Source organism: Oncorhynchus gorbuscha, linkage group LG02, assembly GCF_021184085.1.
Source record: "Oncorhynchus gorbuscha isolate QuinsamMale2020 ecotype Even-year linkage group LG02, OgorEven_v1.0, whole genome shotgun sequence".
NCBI lineage: Eukaryota > Metazoa > Chordata > Actinopteri > Salmoniformes > Salmonidae > Oncorhynchus > Oncorhynchus gorbuscha.
This window is the reverse complement of record NC_060174.1, coordinates 105,844,544-105,865,610: the sequence shown is the minus strand read 5'-3', so window position 1 is coordinate 105,865,610 and position 21,067 is coordinate 105,844,544. Positions and strand designations below refer to the sequence as shown.

The 21,067-nt window shown below is 45.3% G+C and overlaps 1 protein-coding gene across 1 annotated transcript; it reads left to right on the top strand.

Moving 5' to 3' along the window:
• Positions 1-1,022: 1,022 nt before the first annotated feature.
• Positions 1,023-17,874, top strand: LOC124014982 (vitamin K epoxide reductase complex subunit 1-like protein 1). The gene is made up of 3 exons (XM_046329879.1): positions 1,023-1,319; positions 6,177-6,286; positions 17,647-17,874. The coding sequence occupies exons 1-3, from the start codon at positions 1,129-1,131 to the stop codon at positions 17,871-17,873; spliced, it is 528 nt and encodes a 175-aa protein (XP_046185835.1). The 5' UTR covers positions 1,023-1,128; the 3' UTR covers position 17,874.
• The last annotated feature ends 3,193 nt before the right edge of the window (positions 17,875-21,067 follow it).

Here is a 21,067-nt window from a genome sequence, read left to right as displayed (position 1 = left end):
GTAGTAACTAAAAAAGTGTTAAACAAATTAAAATATATTTTATATTTGAGATTCTTCAAAGTAGCCACCCTTTTCCTTGATCACAGCTTTGTACACACTTGGCATTCTCTAAACCAGCTTCATGAGGTAGTCACCTGGAATGCATTTCAATTAACAGGTGTGCCTTGTTAAAAGTTCATTTGTGGAATTTATTTCCTTCTTAATAATTTTGAGCCAATCAGTTGTGTTGTGACAAGGTAGGGGTGGTGTACAGAAGATAGCCCTATTTGGTAAAAGACCAAGTCCATATTATGGCAAGAACAGCTCAAATAAGCAAAGAGAAACGACAGTCCATCATTACTTTAAGACATGAAGGTCAGTCAATGTAGAAAATGTCAAGAACTTTTAAAGTTTCCTAAAGTGCAGTTGCAAAAACCATCAAGCTCTACGATGAAACTAGCTCTTATGTGGACAGCCACAGGAAAGGAAGACCCATAGTTACCTTTCGCTGCACCTGCCATAACACCTGAAAATCTGTGGACGTGAGCAATAAACTTTGATTTGATTTGTAGAGAGACAAACTCCTATGTTTAACTCAGTGTATGTTTCATTAGAAATTATCTCAAACTCTAATATCTAACAGTACACGACTGAGACACTAAGAGGCAGTATGACACCACTGGCAAAAAAAAAAAACATTTAAAGCTGCTACTCTTGCTCAGAGGCATGAGGTGATTGCCATACATGTTCATTGAATTGATTTATTTTTGTAATATATTAGATTGGTCTCAGAGTGCAAGGACATAGGGAGCTTCAACTCTTAGATAGAGGTATAGTTTTTATGTATTTTTTTTATCATAGTCCAGAACTAAGTCTAGCTGACCAGCAATGTGATAACAGTCAGACTGTTACAGGTAGGGTATGGAAACATTTTGATGCTAACGTTTATATCTACACAAACATATTTTCTGTATTGGCATTTGGCAGGCCATTGTAATGTAGACGAGGGGTGGCGAGACGGTGACACTTTGGTGACACGCCCCTTGCCCTGGTGGTGTGGCACGTTCTGACGCTTTTCCACGTCGCAGTTCTCGTTTTGTCGCCAATGGTAAGCGGTTGCGTATACGACTCGAGCAAGGCCGGAGAAAGATGGCGGCGCCCGTCCTGAGAGTGTCCACCCCTCGATGGGAAAGAATAGCCAGGCTCCTTGTTTGCGTCTTGGGTATATTGTTGTCCTTATACGCCTTTCACGTGGAAACGGAAAAGTCTAGAGACACGAATTATCGGGCCATGTGCGACGTGAGCAATTCAATCAGCTGTTCAAAAGTCTTCACCTCCAGGTAATGTTGAATTCACCAGCGGTGCCCTGAATGAGACCGGGTGGTTTTGTGGCATTGTGGGAACGGCTGAGTGAGCTGAACTGTCAAATATATATATATATATTTATTATTATTTTTTCCTTCCGCATACTCCTCTTCTTTAGTACACTTTGCAATTTATGTATAAAAAAAATGCAATGGTTTTCACCCCCCCCAAAAAACGTACAAAAGTTACAATCTGATGCTTGCTTACTGTTGATAACAAACTTAGACTGGTATGTTTGACTGTTAGAGGCTGGTGCAACGTTAGTTGTTTAGCCAAATTGCTAAAGCTACGCTACTTATCCACCAGCCAGCTACTAACTGCCTGTTTCTTTGCTAGATGCCAGGAAGTGGGGTTTTCTTTCATTTGCATGGATGCACATTTTTGTTAATTTTAAACTTCTTAACACGTATTGCTTTCATTAGATTGATTGCATAAGCCAACTAGCTTGCGAATTACGGGGCGCCACCGCCGGCAGCAAACTAACATTGGCTAAGGTTAGTCACTAAGCTAGTCCAGCTAACTGGACGAGATCTGCGTAACCATCCATCCAGTTTTATGTAGCTTGTATAAACGTGTGAATCAGCTGTCTAATATAACGTGTAACGCATATGAACTAAATTGGTGTGAGAACCTCAAAAGCACCCTCTTTCCAATATCTAAAACTGATTTGACTAGAAACTGTAGGCTACATTTGTATAGGACCATTAACTATATATCAAATATACTTTTTTTTTCTCCCTCCGATTTCTGCCCTCGTTGAGAAGAGTTGAATTGTCACCTGTAATATGGCAATGACAATATGAACAACCTGTTCCTCAGATTAGGAAATGCAAATGTTTATATTGACAAAACTGAAGTCACATGACCTGTTGGATTTCATCCGCTAGTTCACTTGCCATGTGATCTTGGGGTAGCTACCATGATTATAACATGCATGCTCCTGTTTTGGTGTTTAATGTAGACAGGCAATGTCAGGTCCCTGGGTGGGTGGGTGGGTTGGGGTACAACGAAGAGATTTTTCAGACATAATGCTGGAGTCAATGAGAACAACGTGATGAGACCTTCAGTTTCTCAACCACACTCTGCCTGCCAAAGGCCATCATGATGATGTATTGAATAACACCCAACACCCACCTGTTAATTTACAGTGGCAAAATATACAGTATTTTTGTCTCGAGGGAGAGCTTTTTTTTTCTATAGCAGAGAGAGAAAAGAGACTGGATGCTTTTGGTCTGTGTGACACGTCTGTGAACTAAATAGATGAACCCTATAGGAAACAGTCCAGAACTGTTATAAATACTAAAAGATATTCGCCCCAATAACCTTGGTTAGCATTCTTGGAAAAAATCATTAGAATGACTTCTTTAGAAATCAGTGGCTTGGTCATAGAGGTCTTTTTACGAGTCAGTGTAACAGTCATGACATTTTCCCATTGGATTTGAAAGGCATGGTATCCATATTCCATGTTGTTCACACCAGATCAGGCAGCTGGACTTTTCCATGATTTGTATAGGCCTTTTCAGCTGTCCTTCTCCATGGTTGTATACAGTGCATTTGGAAAGTATTCAGACCCCTGGACTTTTTCCCCCCACATTTTGTTATGTTACAGCCTTATTCTAAAAAATGGATTCAATTAATATTTTCCCTCATCAATCTACACACACTACCCCGTAATGACATGACACTACCCCGTAATGACATGACACTACCCCGTAATGACATGACACTACCCCGTAATGACATGACACTACCCCGTAATGACATGACACTACCCCGTAATGACATGACACTAACTACCCCGTAATGACATGACACTAACTACCCCGTAATGACATGACACTAACTACCCCGTAATGACATGACACTAACTACCCCGTAATGACATGACACTAACTACCCCGTAATGACATGACACTAACTACCCCGTAATGACATGACACTAACTACCCCGTAATGACATGACACTAACTACCCCGTAATGACATGACACTAACTACCCCGTAATGACATGACACTAACTACCCCGTAATGACATGACACTAACTACCCCGTAATGACATGACACTAACTACCCCGTAATGACATGACACTAACTACCCCGTAATGACATGACACTAACTACCCCGTAATGACATGACACTAACTACCCCGTAATGACATGACACTAACTACCCCGTAATGACATGACACTAACTACCCCGTAATGACATGACACTAACTACCCCGTAATGACATGACACTAACTACCCCGTAATGACATGACACTAACTACCCCGTAATGACATGACACTAACTACCCCGTAATGACATGACACTAACTACCCCGTAATGACATGACACTAACTACCCCGTAATGACATGACACTAACTACCCCGTAATGACATGACACTAACTACCCCGTAATGACATGACACTAACTACCCCGTAATGACATGACACTAACTACCCCGTAATGACATGACACTAACTACCCCGTAATGACATGACACTAACTACCCCGTAATGACATGACACTAACTACCCCGTAATGACATGACACTAACTACCCCGTAATGACATGACACTAACTACCCCGTAATGACATGACACTAACTACCCCGTAATGACATGACACTAACTACCCCGTAATGACATGACACTAACTACCCCGTAATGACATGACACTAACTACCCCGTAATGACATGACACTAACTACCCCGTAATGACATGACACTAACTACCCCGTAATGACATGACACTAACTACCCCGTAATGACATGACACTAACTACCCCGTAATGACATGACACTAACTACCCCGTAATGACATGACACTAACTACCCCGTAATGACATGACACTAACTACCCCGTAATGACATGACACTAACTACCCCGTAATGACATGACACTAACTACCCCGTAATGACATGACACTAACTACCCCGTAATGACATGACACTAACTACCCCGTAATGACATGACACTAACTACCCCGTAATGACATGACACTAACTACCCCGTAATGACATCACACTAACTACCCCGTAATGACATGACACTAACTACCCCGTAATGACATCACACTAACTACCCCGTAATGACATCACAATGACATAATATAATAATAATAATATATGCCATTTAGCAGACGCTTTTATCCAAAGCGACTTACAGTCATGTGTGCATACATTCTACGTATGGGTGGTCCCGGGGATCGAACCCACTACCCTGGCGTTACAAGCGCCATGCTCTACCAACTGAGCTACAGAAGGACCATCACACTACCCCGTAATGACATCACACTACCCCGTAATGACAAAGAGAAAAACAGATTTCTAGACAATTTTGGATGCATAAAAATTTATTTAAAAAAAAAATACCTTATTTACTTAAGTATTCAGACCTTTTGCTATGAGACTCCAAATGTAGCTCAGGTGCATCCTGTTTCCATTGATCATCCTTGAAATGTTTCTACAACTTGATTGGAGTCCACCTGTGGTAAATTCAATTGTCTATATAAGGTCCCACAATTGACAGTGCATGTCAGAGCAAACACCAAGCCATGAGGGCGAAGGAATTGTCCGTAGCATTCTGAGACAGGATTGTGTCGAGGCACAGATCTGGGGAAAGGTACCAAAACATTTCTGCAGCATTGAAGGTCCCCAAGAACATAGTGGCCTCTATCATTCTTAATTGGAAGAAGTTTGGAACCACCAAGACTCTTCTTAGAGCTGGCTGCCCGGCCAAACTGAGCAATCGGGGGAGAAGGGCCTTGGTCAGGGAGGTGACCAATAACCAGATGGCCACTGACTGAGCTCTAGAGTTCCACTGTGGGGATGGGAGAACCTTCCAGAAGGACAACCATCTCTGCAGCACCCCATCAATCAGGCCTTTATGGTAGAGCGGCCAAACATAAGCCACTCCTCGGTAAAAGGCACATGACAGTTCGCTTGGAGTTTGCCAAAATGCACCTAAAGGACTCTCAGACCATGAGAAACAAGATTCTCTGGTCTGATTAACTCTTTGGCCTGAATGTCAAGCTTCACGTCTGAAAGACACCTGGAACTTACCCTACGGTGAAGCATGGTGGTGGCAGCATCATGCTGTGGGGATGTTTTTCAGCGGCAGGGACTGAGAGACTAGTCAGGATGGAGGGAAAGATGAATGGAGCAAAGTACAGAGATCATTGATGAAAACCTGCTCCAGGGTGCTCGGGACAACAGACTGGGGTGAAGGTTCACCTTCCAACAGGACAACGACCCTAAGCACACAACCAAGAGAATGCACAAGTGGCTTCGGGACAAGGAGGGGAGGCGGTGAAGGGAGGGGAGGCGGTGAGGGGAGATGTGTAATCAGGACCGGTGGTTGTTGCATCGCTCAGGACTTGGTTGTCTTGCTTCTGAGGCCTCTGGAGGTTCCACTAACTAAGGAAACAGGTTCCACTAACTAAGGAAACAGGTTCCACTAACTAAGGAAACAGGTTCCACTAACTAAGGAAACAGTGGTTCAGTGAAAGCCTGCTTTTACTTTTATGGTTGTAACTTGTAAATGACACTGTTTTGGCTACCTCATTTACAAGTTACAACCATAAAGAGTATAACTTAGTATTGTAGAGCTGTTAACTTTATGGCTGTAACTTCTAAATGACACCATTTAGGCTACCTAGTTATCACCTTATCAGAATCGAGCCCGATAATAGCTTGATCTTCTCGGACATTGCCATTGGTGGACATTGCCATTTGTATTTCAGGTTAATTAAATGTATTTGTCAACGTATCCTTGCAATTCATCAACATCACGATTACCAACAAATTTCCATTTCTTTCTTCCAATTCCTCTCAATGTGTGTAGGTGGGGTCGAGGATTTGGACTGTTGGGCTCGATCTTCGGAAACGACAGTGCAATGAACCAGCCAAACAGTGTCTACGGAATTGTATTTTATGTCTTTCAACTGTTACTAGGTAAGACTGGTTTTTCCAACTGCCACAGGCACATGCTATTCAACGTATGGGTAGATGTTAGGTGGCAACCCAGGTTCTTTTCTGGATCAAAAGAGGGCTTAGGTGGTGGGTGTGACTGGGGGAGGGGGGGGGTGCGGTCATTAGCGAGGCTTAATTTCAGAACATTTTAGAGGCCCCCCACTTGACGGTGTAGAGACATTTTAGCATTTTTTAAAGACAATTTCCGGCTATTCTACAAAGCAGAGAGAACATTTTGCAGTTTTAAAGCAAATATCATACGACTATGCATTTTGCCATGGCTCTGTGTGATGTTTACACTGAAAACACTGTTCTATCCAGAAAATTAATTAGTTTGGATTTAGGCGAACCGAGAGAGAAAAAACAGTTTAGGCGGCCCGCCAAAGTATAACAATAGCAGAAAACACCCTGCAAGCCTCCTTGATGGTCACTTGGTGCTATTTGTGCTGACACACATCTGTCAGGCACCCTCTCAGTCTTTACCATATCTGACTGGCCCCTGGCTCAGATGAGGCTAAAGGTCCGAGGCCTGACTGCCCCCTGGCTCAGATGAGGCCTGACTGCCCCCTGGCTCAGATGAGGCCTGACTGCCCCCTGGCTCAGATGAGGCCTGACTGCCCCCCGGCTCAGATGAGGCCTGACTGCCCCCCGGCTCAGATGAGGCCTGACTGCCCCCCGGCTCAGATGAGGCCTGACTGCCCCCCGGCTCAGATGAGGCCTGACTGCCCCCCGGCTCAGATGAGGCCTGACTGCCCCCCGGCTCAGATGAGGCCTGACTGCCCCCCGACTGCTCAGATGAGGCCTGACTGCCCCCGGCTCAGATGAGGCCTGACTGCCCCCGGCTCAGATGAGGCCTGACTGCCCCCGGCTCAGATGAGGCCTGACTGCCCCCGGCTCAGATGAGGCCTGACTGCCCCCGGCTCAGATGAGGCCTGACTGCCCCCCGGCTCAGATGAGGCCTGACTGCCCCCCGGCTCAGATGAGGCCTGACTGCCCCCCGGCTCAGATGAGGCCTGACTGGCTCAGATGAGGCCTGACTGGCAAAATGGATGGCACTGTGATGGACTATAGCCAATTTGCTGAGTAGAGTGTCGGAGGCTTTTTTTGTAAATGACATCGCCGAAGTCAAGGATCGGTAGGATATTCAGTTTTACGAGGGTGTGTTTGGCAGCATGAGTGAAGGATGCTTTGTTGCGAAATAGTAAGCTGATTCTAGTTTTAATTTTGGAATGGAAATGCTTCATGTGAGTCTGGAAGGAGAGTTTATAGTCTAACCAGACACCTAGGTATTTGTAGTTGTCCACATATTCTAAGTCAGAACCGTAAAGAGTAGTGATGCTGGACGGGCGTGCAGGTGTGGGCAGCGATCGGTTGAAGAACATGCATTTAGTTTTACTTGCATTTAAGAGCAGTTGGAGGCCACGGAAGGAGTGTTGTATGGCATTGAAGCTCGTCTGGAGGTTAGTTAACACAGTGTCCAAAGAAGGGCCAGAAGTATACAGAAGGGTGTCGTCTGCGTAGAGGTGGAGAATCCACAGCAGCAAGAGCGACATCACTGATGTATACAGAGAAAAGAGTCGGCCCGAGAATTGAACCCTGTGGCACCCCCATAGACACTGTCAGAGTTCCGGATAACAGGCCCTCCGATTTGACACACTAAACTCTGTCTGAGAAGTAGTTGGTGAACCTCGCGAGGCAGTCATTTGAGAAACCAAGGCTCTTGAGTCTGCCGATAAGATTGCGGTAATTAAGAATATGGTGATTGACAGAGTTGAAAGCCTTGGCCAGGTCGATTTAGACGGCTGCACAGTATTGGCTTTTGTCGATGGCGGTTATGATATCGTTTAGGACCTTGAGGTGCACCCATGACCAGCTCGGAAACCAGGTTGCATAGTGGAGAAGGTACGGTGGGATTTGAAATGGTCGGTGATCTGTTTGTTAACTTGGCTTTCGAATACTTTAGAAAGGCAGGCTAGGCTAGATATTGGTCTGTAACAGTTTGGGTCTAGAGTGTCTCCCCCTTTGAAGAGGGGGATGACCGAGGCAGATTTCCAATCTTTAGGGATCTCGGACGATACGAGAGGTTGAACAGGGTAGTAATAGGGGTTGCAACAATTGCGGCGGATAATGTTAGAAAGCGAGGGTCCAGATTGTCTAGCCCAGCTGATTTGTAGGGGTCCAGATGTTGCAGCTCATTCAGAACATCAGCTATCTGGATTTGGGTGAAGGTGAAATGCGGGAGGCTTGGGCAAGTTGCTGTGGGGGGGTGCAGAGCTGTTGACCGGGGTAGGGGTAGCCAGGTGGAAAGCATGGCCAGCTGTAGAAAAATGCTTATTGAAATTCTCAATTGTCCTAGATTTATCGGTGGTGACAGTGTTTCCTATCCTCAGTGCAGTGGGCAGCTGGGAGGAAGTGCTCTTATTCTCCATGGACTTTAGTGTCCCAGAACCTTTTGAAGTTCGTGCTACAGGATGCAAATTTCAGTTAGGTAAGCAAAAGCTAGCTTTTCCAAACTGCCTGTGTATATTAGTTCCTAACTTCCCTTTTAAAGTTTCATATCGCTGGGGCTATTTGACGCTAATGCAGTACGCCACAGGATGTTTTTGTGCTGGTCGAGGGCAGTCGGGTCTGGAGAGAACCAAGGGCTATATCTGTTCCTGGTTCTACATTTTTTGAACGGGGCATGCTTATTTAAGATGGTGAGGAAAGCACTTTTAACCTCTCTGGGATATGTGGGACGGTAGCGTCCCACCTGGCCAACATCCAGTGAAAATGTAGAGCGCCAAATTCAAATAAATTTCTATAAAAATTCAGCTTTGATGAAATCACACATTCAATATACCAAATTAAATCTACAGTGTGTTGTGAATCCAACCAATGTGTCAGATTTCAAAAATGCTTTATGGCGAAAGCAAACAATGCTATTATCTGAGGAAAGCACCCCAGTAAACGAAAAGAGAAAAAAGCATATCTCAACCCTGCAGGCGCGACACAAAACGCAGAAATAAAAATATAATTCATGCCTTACCTTTGATGAGCTTCTTCTGTTGGCACTCCAATATGTCCCATAAACATCACAAATGTTCCTTTTGTTCGATTAATTCCGTCTATATATATCCAAAATGTCCATTTATTTGGCGCGTTTGATCCAGAAAAACACTGGTTCCAACTTGCGCAACGTGACTACAAAATATCTCAAAAGTTACCTGTAAACATTGTCCAAACATTTCAAACTACTTTTGTAATACAACTTTAGGTATTTTTTAACGTAAATAATAAAAATTTAAGACTGGATATACTGTGTTCAATACCGGAGGATAACAAAGTGGAGCATGCTGTCAGGTCACACACCTCTAACAAAGAGTACACTAGACTCGAGCCTCATTCTGTTACTTCCTCATTTCTCAAAGGAAAAACCTCAACCAATTTCTAAAGACTGTTGACATCCAGTGGAAGCGATAGAAACTGCTGGAAAGTTGATTAGAAATCTGGATTCCCAATGAACACCCATTAAAAAGAGTGAACCCCCCCAAAAAAAATCTGAACGTTTGTCCTCGGTTTCGCCTGCCAAATAAGTTCTGTTATACTCACAGACATGATTCAGAGTGTTTTCTATCCAAATATACTAATAACATGCATATCTTAGCTTCTGGGTCTGAGTAGCAGGCAGTTTACTTTGGACACGCTTTCCACGCGGACGTGAAAATACTAATAATCCCAAAGAAGTTAAAGAATAACCAGGCATCCTCTACTGACGGAATGAGGTCAATATCCTTCCAGGGTACCCGGGCCAGGTCAAGTAGAAAGGCCTGCTCGCTGAATTGTTTTTGGGAGCCTTTGACAGTGATGAGGGGTGGTCGTTTGACCGCAGACCCATTACGGACGCAGGCAATGAGGCAGTGATCGCTGAGATCCTGGTTGAAGACAACAGAGGTGTATTTAGAGGGCAGGTTGGTCAGGATGATATCTATGAGGGTGCCCGTGTTTACGGATTTAGGGTTGTACCTGGTGGGTTCCTTGATAATTTGTGAGATTGAGGGATCTAGCTTAGATTGTAGGATGGCCGGGGTGTTAAGCATGTCTCAGTTTAGGTCACCTAATAGTACAAACTCTGAAGATAAATGGGGGGCAATTAATTCACATATGGTGTCCAGGGCACAGCTGGGAGCTGAGGGGGGTCTATGACAAGTGGCAACAGTTAGAGACTTATTTCTGTAGAAGCTCAAACTGTTGGGGCACAGACCTGAAAAGTATGACAGAACTCTGCAGGTTATCTCTGCAGTAGAATGCAACTCCACCCCGTTTGGCAGTGCTATCTTGGCGTAAAATGTTGTAGTTGGGGATGGAAATTTCATAAGACACGGGATAAGACAAATACACACGTCCTACTGCTACGCCATCTTGGATAGACAAGGTTAGATCGTTGGACTAGTAACTGGAAGGTTGCAAGATCGAATCCCCGAGGTGACAAGGTAAAAATCTGTTGTTCTGCCCCTGAACAACGCAGTTAACCCGCTGTTCTTAGGCCGTCATTGAAAATAAGAATTTGTTCTTAACTGACTTGCCTAGTTAAATAAAGGTAAAAATAAATACATTAAATGTTGGTGTCATTCAAGTAGTAGATTGACCCATGCTGGACTATGTTGTTTAGGAAAAGCTTTCCCCAGAGTCCCTCTAAGGGCCCCTTCCCTGTGTTAAATCATACTGTTTACTCCCCTGACTGGCTGATGTCCTTGTGGCAGGTTGGAGGTTTTGCTGACTGCAATCTAGAGCCACAATCATTAAAACATTTATTTTGTCTGCATATCTAAGCATACCTCTTTAACCTGTTAAGTCGACCCTCTACTTTTTCAAACATTCTGTTAAAAATCGCGCAACATTTCAGCACCCTGCTACTCAGGCCAAGAATATAGTATATGCATATGATTAGTATGTGTGGATAGAAAACACTCAGGCGTTTATAAAACTGGTTAAATTACGGCTGTGACTATAACAGAACGTGCGTTTCATCGAAAAGTGCAGGAATATCTGATCACTGAAAATGGAAATAAATATCCATCCGCGACTTCAAGGAATTGTTCAAAGTGTATCGAATTACACGAGACCGAGGTTTCAGTGCCTACAGCTTCCACACGTTGTCTAGAGTCTTGTCATTTGATTCGCAATTGATTCTTGGTCAAACCGAATCAAGGGAATCGATTCCCTCCGGTCTCTGACCGGATGTTTTGGTCGAGCTCTCTCCAAGACATTTTTTCGAAACAGACACCTATAGAATTTACATCGCCTCCTGATGAATTTGATCGCTTATTAACGTGTACTAATACCTAAAGTTGCATTACAAAAGTATTTCGAAGTGTTTTGTGAAAGTTTATCGTCGACTTTTTGAATTTAAAAAAATGACGTTACGTTATGAAATGCTATTTTTTTCCGTTTATCACACAGTCTTCATAGATCGATATCTAGGCTATATATGGACCGATTTAATCGGAAAAAAAAGACCCAATAGTGATTATGGGACATCTAGGAGTGCCAACAAAGAAGATGGTCAAAGGTAATGAATGTTTTATATTTTATTTGTGCGGTTTGTGTAGCGACGACTATGCTAATTATTTTGTTTACGTCCCCTGCGGGTCTTTTGGGGTGTTACATGCTATCAGATAATAGCTTCTCATGCTTTCGCCGAAAAGCATTTTAAAAATCTGACTTTTTGCCTGGATTCACAACGAGTGTAGCTTTAATTCAATACCCTGCATGTGTATTTTAATGAACGTTTGAGTTTTAACTAATACTATTAGCATTTAGCGTAGCGCATTTGCATTTCCAGAGCTCTAGATGGGACGCCTGCGTGCCAGGTAGGACCAAGAGGTTAACTGTCTGTATCCTCCAGGCGGATGTTTTAAAAACATTTTTTTTTAGAAACTATGCTTCTCTGCTAAAATATGAGTGAAATATTAAAATGAATGTGAGTCTTATTCAGTACATTTAATAATTTGTTTATTTAAAAAAAAAAGTCTAACCTTGCCAGCACACATTCCAGCAAATCAAGTTAGATAAGCTAGCTACTCTAACATGATTGATAGCTTGAAATGGATTCTTGGTAGGTAGGTTCCAAACCTCATAGCTAATTGGGCCAGCTAAACCCAACTTCATAAAATTGCTAGGTGGCTACTAGTGTTACAGAGAAACAACAACAAAACAGATCAAATCTGAGGGGGCACGTGCCCCCTGTGGGCATGACGCTCTGCGGACTGACCATTCCCCCCCCCCCTATATTCATTTAGCAGTGGAGGACAGGCACTCACAAAAATATTTAAAAAATTGCATTTTTGGGGTTGTAAAATGTTTTCAGAGTAAAGTTAAGTGACCAAAACCAGATAAAAAGTATGTAGAAAATATACTGGACTCATATATTTAATATTAGATCATCTTTTTAAGAACGTATAATCACCTAAATTAAAACAACTAGACAGTCGGGGAGAATCATTTAAAAAAAAGAAATTCTACACGGGGGCGCCCCCCCCCCCCCCCCATTTTAATTTTTAAGTCACTCAGATAGCATAAGAACGTGACGTAAGGCATGGTGAAATGTGTACAATTGCAGGAAATCAGAATTGCATTTTGTTCCTGTGTCCAGGAGGAGGTCCTTTAAAAACATTGGTCGTAGACTGAGCCATTGGCTACGCCCACTACCACGCTAACTTTGCCACCACTGCTGAAATAAAGGACAAGCATTGACTGTACCTACGGGGCCTGGGGCCTACTGACTGTCTGGGCTACGGGGCCTACTGACTGTCTGGGCTACGGGGCCTGGGGCCTACTGACTGTCTGGGCTACGGGGCCTGGGGCCTACTGACTGTCTGGGCTACGGGGCCTGGGGCCTACTGACTGTCTGGGCTACGGGGCCTGGGGCCTACTGACTGTCTGGGCTACGGGGCCTGGGGCCTACTGACTGTCTGGGCTACGGGGGGGCCTGGGGCCTACTGACTGTCTGGGCTACGGGGCCTGGGGCCTACTGACTGTCTGGGCTACGGGGCCTGGGGCCTACTGACTGTCTGGGCTACGGGGCCTGGGCCTACTGACTGTCTGGGCTACGGGGCCTGGGGCCTACTGACTGTCTGGGCTACGGGGCCTGGGGCCTACTGACTGTCTGGGCTACGGGGCCTGGGGCCTACTGACTGTCTGGGCTACGGGGCCTGGGGCCTACTGACTGTCTGGGCTACGGGGCCTGGGGCCTACTGACTGTCTGGGCTACGGGGGGCCTGGGGCCTACTGACTGTCTGAGCTACGGGGCCTGGGGCCTACTGACTGTCTGGGCTACGGGGCCTGGGGCCTACTGACTGTCTGGGCTACGGGGCCTGGGGCCTACTGACTGTCTGGGCTACGGGGCCTGGGGCCTACTGACTGTCTGGGCTCAGGGGGGCCTACTGACTGTTTGGGCACAGGGGCCTGGGGCCTACTGACTGTTTGGGCTCAGGGGCCTGGGGCCTACTGACTGTTTGGGCTCAGGGGCCTGCTGACTGTCTGGGCTACGGGGCCTGGGGCCTACTGACTGTCTGGGCTACGGGGCCTGGGGCCTACTGACTGTCTGGGCTACGGGGCCTGGGGCCTACTGACTGTCTGAGCTACGGGGCCTGGGGCCTACTGACTGTCTGGGCTACGGGGCCTGGGGCCTACTGACTGTCTGGGCTACGGGGCCTGGGGCCTACTGACTGTCTGGGCTACGGGGCCTGGGGCCTACTGACTGTCTGGGCTCAGGGGCCTACTGACTGTTTGGGCTCAGGGGCCTGGGGCCTACTGACTGTTTGGGCTCAGGGGCCTGGGGCCTACTGACTGTTTGGGCTCAGGGGCCTGCTGACTGTCTGGGCTACGAGGCCTGGGGCCTGCTGACTGTCTGGGCTATGGGGCCTACTGACTGCCTGGGCTACGGGGCCTGGGGCCTACTGACTGTCTGGGCTACGGGGCCTGGGGCCTACTGACTGTCTGGGCTACGGGGCCTACTGACTGTCTGGGCTACGGGGCCTACTGACTGTCTGGGCTACGGGGCCTACTGACTGACTGGGCTACGGGGCCTACTGACTGACTGGGCTACGGGGCCTACTGACTGACTGGGCTACGGGGCCTACTGACTGACTGGGCTACGGGGCCTACTGACTGACTGGGCTACGGGGCCTACTGACTGACTGGGCTACGGGGCCTACTGAATGACTGGGCTACGGGGCCTACTGAATGACTGGGCTACGGGGCCTACTGACTGACTGGGCTACGGGGCCTACTGACTGACTGACTGGGCTACGGGGCCTACTGACTGACTGACTGACTGGGCTACGGGGCCTACTGACTGACTGACTGGGCTACGGGGCCTACTGAATGACTGGGCTACGGGGCCTACTGACTGTCTGGGCTACGGGGCCTACTGACTGTCTGGGCTACGGGGCCTACTGACTGTCTGGGCTGTACTGACTGTCTGGGCTACGGGCCTACTGACTGTCTGGGCTACGGGCCTACTGACTGTCTGGGCTACGGGGCCTACTGACTGTCTGGGCTACGGGGCCTACTGACTGTCTGGGCTACGGGGCCTACTGACTGGGGCCTCTGACTGTCTGGGCTACGGGGCCTACTGACTGTCTGGGCTACGGGGCCTACTGACTGTCTGGGCTACGGGGCCTACTGACTGTCTGGGCTACGGGGCCTACTGACTGTCTGGGCTACGGGGCCTACTGACTGTCTGGGCTACGGGGCCTACTGACTGTCTGGGCTACGGGCCCTGGTTAGCCACCTGGTGCTGCCTCAGAACAAGAGGCCCTTTAACCCAGGTTACTACACAGGCTTATTTTGACTAGCACAGCAGTGGTGAGTGGAACTGACTGTCAGTGTGGTTGGATTGAACATGTCTATATAAACAACATGGTATGTGGACACCCCTTCAAGTTAGTGGGTTCGGCGATTTCAGCAACACCTGTTACTGACATGTGTATAACATCAAGCAAACAGCCATGCAATCTCCATAGACAAACATTGGCAGTAGAATGGCCCGCACCGAAGAGCTCAGTGACTTTCAAAGTGGCACTGTCATAGTCAGTTCGTCAAATCTCTGCCCAGCTAGAGCTGACCCGGTCAACTGTAAGTCGAGTCCTGAATGCTGATTGGTTTAAACCCCATTCCGGTGTCTATTCCACAAATTGCCACAGGCTAAATCTGACGTTAAAATGCCTATTTACTCTGTTCCAGCTGACTGCACAATTCACTGTCTCATCAGCCCAACCAGGCAATTTATAAACTTGATCTCCACTATAAAAAATAATCTAGACATGATCTAACATTTCATTTTCAACAGCAGATTTGTATAAACCTTCCTGTCTGTCTCTGATATTTGCAACATTGTTTCAATATTATAATTCAATCGCCTGCGGCACCATGTTCCCTATGTACTGCCCTTTATGATGTCACTAAGTTATCAATATTATAATTCAATCGCCTGCGGCACCATGTTCCCTATATACTGCCCTTTATGATGTCACTAAGTTATCAATATTATAATTCAATCGCCTGCGGCACCATGTTCTCTATATACTGCCCTTTATGATGTCACTAAGTTATCAATATTATAATTCAATCGCCTGCGGCACCATGTTCCCTATATACTACCCTTTATGATGTCACTAAGTTATCAATATTATAATTCAATTGCCTGCTGTCCCATAGTAATGATCATGTTGGGAAGAGACAGGCTGTGTTTCTCAGCCAGTTCATGAATCGGCTGTCATTATATTTATGGATATATACAAAAAAAATGTCACTTGAAAAAAAAAAGTTAAACGAAATGCAGCCTTTTCAGCTTCAGTTTGAAGTTAGCGTGTTAGCTGTGTTGTTGGCTAGCTCCTCTGAACAACGGTGTCCTGGTGAGAGAGAGCACATGTTCTATGCCGGGTGAAATCGCGCCTCATTAGCTCATTGTTATGGATGTATCCAAATAAATGTCACTAGAAAACCGCTTTACGTAAATGCAGCTAGTTTGCTGTTATTCTGGCTGCCCTTTATGAGATCACTGTAAGTTAGCCATAGTTGATGTGTCACTGAGTTCCAAACGGCACCATGTTCCCTATATACTGCCCTTTATGATGTCACTGTAAGTTAGCCATAGTTGATGTGTCACTGAGTTCCAAACGGCACCATGTTCCCTATATACTGCCCTTTATGATGTCACTGTAAGTTAGCCATAGTTGATGTGTCACTGAGTTCCAAACGGCACCATGTTCCCTATATACTGCCCTTTATGACATCACTGTAAGTTAGCCATAGTTGATGTGTCACTGAGTTCCAAACGGCACCATGTTCCCTATATAGTTCCCAATATACTGCCCTTTATGATGTCACTGTAAGTTAGCCATAGTGGATGTGTCACTGAGTTCCAAACGGCACCATGTTCCCTATATAGTGTATTACTTTTGACCAGATACCCAAGGCATGCAGACACCCCCCCCCCCCCTGTTACGTTCAACAGCTGGGTAGTCAGATTTAAAGGTCAGAAAGATGGCCAGGTGTCCAATCTCTTTCTTTTTATATTTATAATCGTCTAGCATGAGTAAGCAAATGGATAAATATGTCAGTTAAGTGCTAAGTCTTAACGCTGACTGGTTATCATACAAGGTCACCAGAGGAAGGCACAGACTTAGTCCTCCCTGATTCAAGTACAAGGTCACCAGAGGAAGGCACAGACTTAGTCCTTCCTGATTCAAGTACAAGGTCACCAGAGGAAGGCACAGACTTAGTCCTCCCTGATTCAAGTACAAGGTCACCAGAGGAAGGCACAGACTTAGTCCTCCCTGATTCAAGTACAAGGCATTTTGTGACCAATTTATCCAATACGCTTGTATATATCTTTTCCACATAGTAGTGTTTGTCATAGTGATTTATATTTCTTCACTGCTCTCTGTCTCTGTCTCTTTCTGTCTCTCTCTCTGTCGCTCTCTCTCTCTCTCTTTCTGTCTCTCTCTCTCTGTCTCTCTCTGTCTCTCTCTCTCTCTCTGTCTCTCTCTCTGTCTCTCTCTCTCTCTGTCTATCTCTCTCTGTCTATCTCTCTGTCTCTCTCTCTGTCTGTCTCTCTCTCTCTCTGTCTGTCTGTCTGTCTGTCTGTCTGTCTGTCTCTCTCTGTGTCTGTCTGTCTCTGTCTGTCTGTCTGTCTGTCTGTCTGTCTCTGTCTGTCTGTCTGTGTCTGTCTGTCTGTCTGTCTGTCTGTCTGTCTGTCTGTCTGTCTCTCTCTGTCTCTCTTTGTCTGTCTCTCTGTGTCTCTCTTTGTCTGTCTCTCTGTGTCTCTGTCTCTCTCTCTCTCTGGTGGGTTACAGGAATCACCGTGAGTGCGATGGCTGCCCTGATCCTCATGGCGACGTCCATCCTGTCGGTGATGGGCTCTCTCTACCTCGGCTACATCCTCTACTTTGTCCTCGAGGACTTCTGCATTATCTGCATCACCACATATGCACTTAGCTTCATTCTCTTTATGCTCAACTACAAGCGCCTGGTTTACTTGAACGAGGCCTGGAAGCAGCAGCTGCCGGTCAAACAGGACTAAGATGAGGTGGGGGTGGGGGTGGGGGTGGGGGTGGGGGTGGGGGGGGAAAAAAAGTTAAACAAATTCCGTGAAGTCTTGAACAGAACATTTTGACTTGCCACCAGGAGACCTTGCTTCCAAAACATTGTTTTATTATGATGTGTGTTTTATATATATAAAGAAACAGGATGACTCGTCTGGACCAGACATCTCTCAAGTTCATTGTTGCATAAATGGTCCTTCTGTAGCTCAGTTGGTAGAGCATGGCGCTTGTAACGCCAGGGTAGTGGGTTCGATTCCCGGGACCACCCATACGTAGAATGTATGCACACATGACTGTAAGTCGCTTTGGATAAAAGCGTCTGCTAAATGGCATATATTATTATTATTATAAATGGAAGGATTTACAAACGGGGTTGGGGGAGGGAGATTCTCATTTTCGTTTTTTAAAATTTTATTTACACCCTCACACATAATAAACAAGCAGGAAAGCAAAGGTAGAATCCCAGTTCACTTCACTCTGAAAGATGAGAGGACAGGACACCCTTCTTGAACAAAAAAAAAGGACCAGAACGTAGAAGAAAATTGGGACTTCTAAAAGGTGTATACTTGAAATCGATAAGAAGGTCCTGTGTCTGACCGGCTCCGGAGCCTAGCTGCAACGTCACTACAACCTCAGCGGAACTGAATAATGGGTCAGAATACCAAATGCATGATCGTGGAGATTAAAATCGGACAGTTGGCAGCATAGCTAGGATAACATGAGAGCCAAACAGGTTAACCTCCTACAGCATACAGAATAGTTTGTTTTTTTTTGTACGTTTTTTTTCTTCTTCTCTCTCAATGTTTACACTTTACAGCAGTTTGTTTTTGTGTGTCTTTGATAGTACCACTAATATTAAACATTGGAGACTGTGAGCAACTGTGTGGAAATCAGTCAGAATAGTTTTTTTTCTTTTCTTTTTTCATTCTGTAAATAGCTGCTGAGAAATTTTCCAGGTTAGATTGTGATTTAGTGTTGACATAGACTAAGTTAAAGTAATAAATAATTAAATTAAAAAATGTTTCGAAATGAAATCACAAAATAAGAAAAAAAAAAAAAGTGAAGTCAAGTTGTCATCTGGGTTAATTAACTCCGTCTGAAGACGTTTTTGCAGTCTGTGTGTGACGTCTTAACTTCCTGCAACCCCAAGCGAGGCATGCTGCATAGACTTGCGTGGATTCATGTGTTCACTAATCCGTTTCTTTCTCAGAAGTCTTTAACTCACCGAGGTCACAAAGCATATGACATGTGCACTCTCAAGAGTCTTCAGAGCAGGGTTGTGTTCATTAGGCAACGCAACTTTTCTTAACGTTTTGCACTGGAAAATGAAAATGTGCGTTTCTTATAGAGTGGTTAGCTGACATCACGAAAACAATGCACGTGCTTCAATGGGGAAGAAGGCAGTGTGGCGGTGTGATTCTGGATGGCCAGATGACTAGCAACAATGACATGAAGCTACCATGAGGGGAATCGTAGGTGGCTTGTTTCAGTTAGTTTAACCAACGACTGTAACGATGTACTTGTGTTTTCAATAAACAATGACGACAATATAGTTTGTGTTAACAAACAACCCCGTCAGTTTTGTTGCTAAACAACCAACCCGTCTATTGTCCAGGTAGTACCCAGTTTCAGTTTTTCTTCTTCTTTGGTGCCTAATGTACATGACCCTAGTTAATTTATTCTCTTCCAAGATGAAGTCTTGCTCTCCGTGAACGTCCCTGTGGTTATGTGTTAAAAGCATTCCTGGACACACACTACTGTACCGCTGGGGGATCCATGTAGACTTATGTGCCTGAAAGAGACGTGAATTCCCTTTATTTGGTTGGGTGGAGGGGGATATGTAAATGAGACGTGAATTCCCCTTATTGGGTTGGGTGGAGGGGGATATGTAAATGAGACGTGAATTCCCTTTATTTGGTTGGGTGGAGGGGGTTATGTAAATGAGACGTGAATTCCCCTTATTGGGTTGGGTGGAGGGGGATATGTAAATGAGACGTGAATTCCCCTTATTGGGTTGGGTGGAGGGGGATATGTAAATGAGACGTGAATTCCCTTTATTGGGTTGGGTGGAGGGGGATATGTAAATGAGACGTGAATTCCCCTTATTGGGTTGGGTGGAGGGGGATATGTAAATGAGACGTGAATTCCCTTTATTTGGTTGGGTGGAGGGGGTTATGTAAATGAGACGTGAATTCCCCTTATTGGGTTGGGTGGAGGGGGATATGTAAATGAGACGTGAATTCCCTTTATTTGGTTGGGTGGAGGGGGATATGTAAATGAGACGTGAATTCCCTTTATTGGGTGGAGGGGTATATGTAAATGAGACGTGAATTCCCTTTATTGGTTGGAGGGGTATATGTAAATGAGACGTGAATTCCCTTTATTGGTTGGAGGGGTATATGTAAATGAGACGTGAATTCCCTTTATTGGTTGGAGGGGTATATGTAAATGAGACGTGAATTCCCTTTATTGGGTGGAGGGGGATATGTAAATGAGACGTGAATTCCCTTTATTGGGTGGAGGGGTATATGTAAATGAGACGTGAATTCCCTTTATTGGTTGGAGGGGTATATGTAAATGAGACGTGAATTCCCTTTATTGGGTGGAGGGGGATATGTAAATGAGACGTGAAATCCCTTTATTGGGTGGAGGGGTATATGTAAATGAGACGTGAATTCCCTTTATTGGTTGGAGGGGTGTATGTAAATGAGACGTGAATTCCCTTTATTGGTTGGAGGGGTATATGTAAATGAGACGTGAATTCCCTTTATTGGTTGGAGGGGTATATGTAAATGAGACATGAATTCTCTTTATTGGTTGGAGGGGTATATGTAAATGAGACGTGAATTCCCTTTATTGGTTGGAGGGGTGTATGTAAATGAGACATGAATTCTCTTTATTGGGTGGAGGGGTAAATGTTTAACTTTTTTTCTCATTGTCTCACCATTGTTACAAACCCATTGCTTTTTTTTCTGTATTTACTAAATTGTATACTTAAGGCCATTGTCTCCCTCACCCCTTGTGTATAGGGCAATGATACGGTGGCACAGGCTGCCAAACAGTGATCGTCTGTCAGCTCAAGGGTGGTAGTAGTAGGCCAGCCATTCAGTTTGGCATTTTTGTAGGTTAAGGTTGTCGATTTAAAAAAAAAAAACAAGTAGTAAGGTTCAGT